At 35.1% G+C, this 3,497-nt stretch overlaps 1 protein-coding gene across 1 annotated transcript in view; it reads right to left on the bottom strand.

Moving 5' to 3' along the window:
- LOC106474125 (tankyrase-1-like) overlaps positions 1 to 3,497 on the bottom strand; it is a 30,015-nt gene that overhangs the window by 18,521 nt on the left and 7,997 nt on the right. The window contains exon 5 of the mRNA XM_022402491.1: positions 2,096 to 2,256. Within this exon, the coding sequence (XP_022258199.1) occupies positions 2,096 to 2,256 (161 nt within the window). The remainder of the gene's footprint in view (positions 1 to 2,095; positions 2,257 to 3,497) is intronic.

Here is a 3,497-nt window from a genome sequence, read left to right as displayed (position 1 = left end):
CCTCAAAAAATACTAAAATGTGTCCATGTGTCCGTCTTATCAACAAACACGGACCATTTTTGGCAGGAATACTATTCTACGCAAGTCCACCAAATTTCATCAAAATCCAATTATTTTCGACTCAGTTATAGAGCAAAAATTGGTCCTCATGTTAACAGGTAGGGATTTTTTGGATTTTCGTGACCTGGCTGTGACCTTGATCCTCCAAAAACTAATCACTTCTAAGTCATAGTCCAAATGTATACCAACTTTCGTCCAAATCCATTCCGCCATTTTCAAGAACTCTTGCTGACAAACACACACACATGTACAAACGGGGTGAAAACATAACCTTAATCACCTATGGTGATGGAGGTAATAATTGGTATGTTACTGAAAAGAGCACAATTAGCAAGATATGGTAAAACAATAACTGCATTCACAAACCACTTATCTCTTAACTGGCTGATCAGGAAACAGGTACAAGAATGTCAAAACATCTAGTTTTCTATATACAAGGTAAAGCATACAACTGCCCCATGACACAGTAGATAAATCTATTGACTAGACAGTCTACAGAATGTAATATCTCCAAATTAATCTGGTATGTGAACTTCAACCAGATTTAAAAAGTTCCACACTAGAACTTTGAGAAATACAAAAAATTTTGTAGAGATGAAATATACAGTACAGGAGACCAGGGTGTGTATTATGCCTTATACATGAAATATACAGTACAGGAGACCAGGGTATGTATTATGCTCTATACATGAAATATACAGTACAGGAGACCAGGGTATGTATTATGCTCTATACATGAAATATACAGTACAGGAGACCAGGGTATGTATTATGCTCTATACATGGAGCATACAGTACAGGAGACCAGGGTATGTATTATGCTCTATACATGAAATATACAGTACAGGAGACCAAGCTATGTATTATGCTCTATACATGAAATATACAGTACAGGAGACAAGGTATGTATTATGCTCTATACGTCAAGCATACAGTACTGGAGACCAAGGTATGTATTATGCTCTATACATGAAATATACAGTACAGGAGACCAAGCTATGTATTATGCTCTATACATGAAATATACAGTACAGGAGACCAAGCTATGTATTATGCTCTATACATGAAATATACAGTACAGGAGACAAGGTATGTATTATGCTCTATACATAAAATATAAAGTACAGGAGACCAGGGTATGTATTATGCTCTATACATGAAGCATACAGTACAAGAGACCAGGGTATGTATTATGCTCTATACATGAAATATACAGTACAGGAGACCAAGGTATGTATTATGCTCTATACACGAAATATACAGTACAGGAAACCAAGGTATGTATTATGCTCTATACACGAAGCATACAGTACAGGAGACCAGGATATGTATTATGCTCTATACATGAAATATACAGTACAGGAGACCAAGCTATGTATTATGCTCTATACACGAAGCATACAGTACAGGAGACCAGGATATGTATTATGCTCTATACATGAAATATACAGTACAGGAGACCAAGCTATGTTTTATGCTCTATTCGTCAAGCATACAGTACTGGAGACCAGGGTATGTATTATGCTCTATACATGAAATATACAGTACATGAGACAAGGTATGTATTATGCTCTATACATGAAGCGTGGTTCATTCCTTTTCAGCTGAATATCATTTATCTCTGTCAGTCGTACAGAAATTGTGCCTTAACACAGAAGAGACAGGAATCATGAATACTATCCAGGACCAAGCACTAGACTACTTGTAGTTTCTATACTAAGCATTCCCATTTTAAAATGTTAGTAACAGACATACTTGTGATAATTTCTAAGTAATAGTTTTAAGGGTGATCTGTAACTACTTATTTCCTGGTAAATTTTCATTACTGAACTTGTAAATATTTATTTCCTGTTTACTTACGATAACTCAGCTTCTTCGCTTCAGCTTAATATAATTACTATTTCACTATATTTTCTTATTAACATATATATATTCAAACTAACTATTTACTATCTATAACCATGAGGTGTCAATATTTACTAAAAAATTCAAAAATAGGAACTGGATCTGATTGGACAGTTGAGGATTCACTTACCATGTATATCGGTACCATCGTTAAGAACTCCTGGATTCTCTCGTTGTTAGATGTCTCACCCAATAACTTATCTCCATGGCCTTGAAGTAAGAGTTCTTCTAGAGTTTCTAAACTTCCTTGATCAATAAGTTCTTTGATCTGGACTTTATTTCCTGCTGGTTCTGTGAAAATAAGTATCACTCAGTACATATTTAAGAATGACAAACTCTCTTGGTATGCGATAGCACTGTGAGAATTCACTTAACACACTCATGCTTTTAATATAATTTTCTGTTTTTCATGAACGAGTGGTAGAAGAAAAAACGATTCTTTAAAAAATTATATGTTAAGTTCCTATTGCTTAAATAATTAGTGTTTTTAATTATATTACTATTTTTGGTTCCGTTTCACAGTATGATTTGCTAATATTTTTACCAACAGCCAAATATTTATGACAATTTACATCAGTGGCATAACTATGAAAGATGTCCCCCCCTACAAAAAAAGTAACTGGACCCCTACATTTATTCCACTTGTTGGCAATTTTTAAGTTTGTCAAGTCCCTTAGGTCCACCCAAAATTGCAGAAACATAGTTATGCCATTGACTTAGGTAGTTGTTTTTATCTGTACCTTCAGGTTCTATACTAACTGTACACTCTACTAAGATACCACCAAATATTTCAATGTAATTTTCACTTGAATAATGTTATCTGGTTTCATTTGGCTCATTAATCAAAGTATATGGTCTGCAAATAGTTTGTGGATATTGGTAGAGGATCGCAGTTTAAACTGCATCTCAGAATCTCGATTGGATTAAGGTCTGGTGATTACACTTACCAAGCAAGATAACTGTCTTCAGATTCATGTTAAATAATTTAAGGGGATTGGAGTAACCCTTATCTATCATGGCAGAAATTCATGTGTGCATGATCTGGAATAGTGTACAGACACACTAGAGATATTACTTGCCCTTTTAAGGAAGCAAAGGAGCCAATCTCTGCCAGGATAGCATTCCCCACATCATCAAATTACCTTCAGAGGATTGCCCTATCAGAACAACAGAAGCAAGTGCCTCATGTAGTTTGTTTTACTTTAATGTTCATAAAAAAAAAATGGCAAAATGCAACTCATCACACCATATGCTTTGTCATTTGCTGTCTACAGTTTGCACATTAATTACCAACGAAGCTGTGCTATCTTGTTTACATCTGGAAAAGGTAGGTTTGGGACTCGTTGTTGGCTGCGAAACAAACGTGTTTCTTCAATGTAACACAGTGGTGATACTCAATTCCTGAGCATCATTGAAGAAATTGGTCAAATGAGACCTGGTATATGCGCTACACTTTACAGGCCTGTTCAGTTGTCTTTTTTCATCATACCCATTTGAAACTTTAAAAATCATAGAAATCTTTGTACGTACCC

The sequence above is a fragment of the Limulus polyphemus genome, unplaced genomic scaffold (assembly GCF_000517525.1).
Source record: "Limulus polyphemus unplaced genomic scaffold, Limulus_polyphemus-2.1.2 Scaffold6849, whole genome shotgun sequence".
Classification (NCBI taxonomy): Eukaryota; Metazoa; Arthropoda; class Merostomata; order Xiphosura; family Limulidae; genus Limulus; species Limulus polyphemus.
Note: the sequence above shows the minus strand (reverse complement) of the source record. Positions and strands in the feature narration are given on the sequence as shown.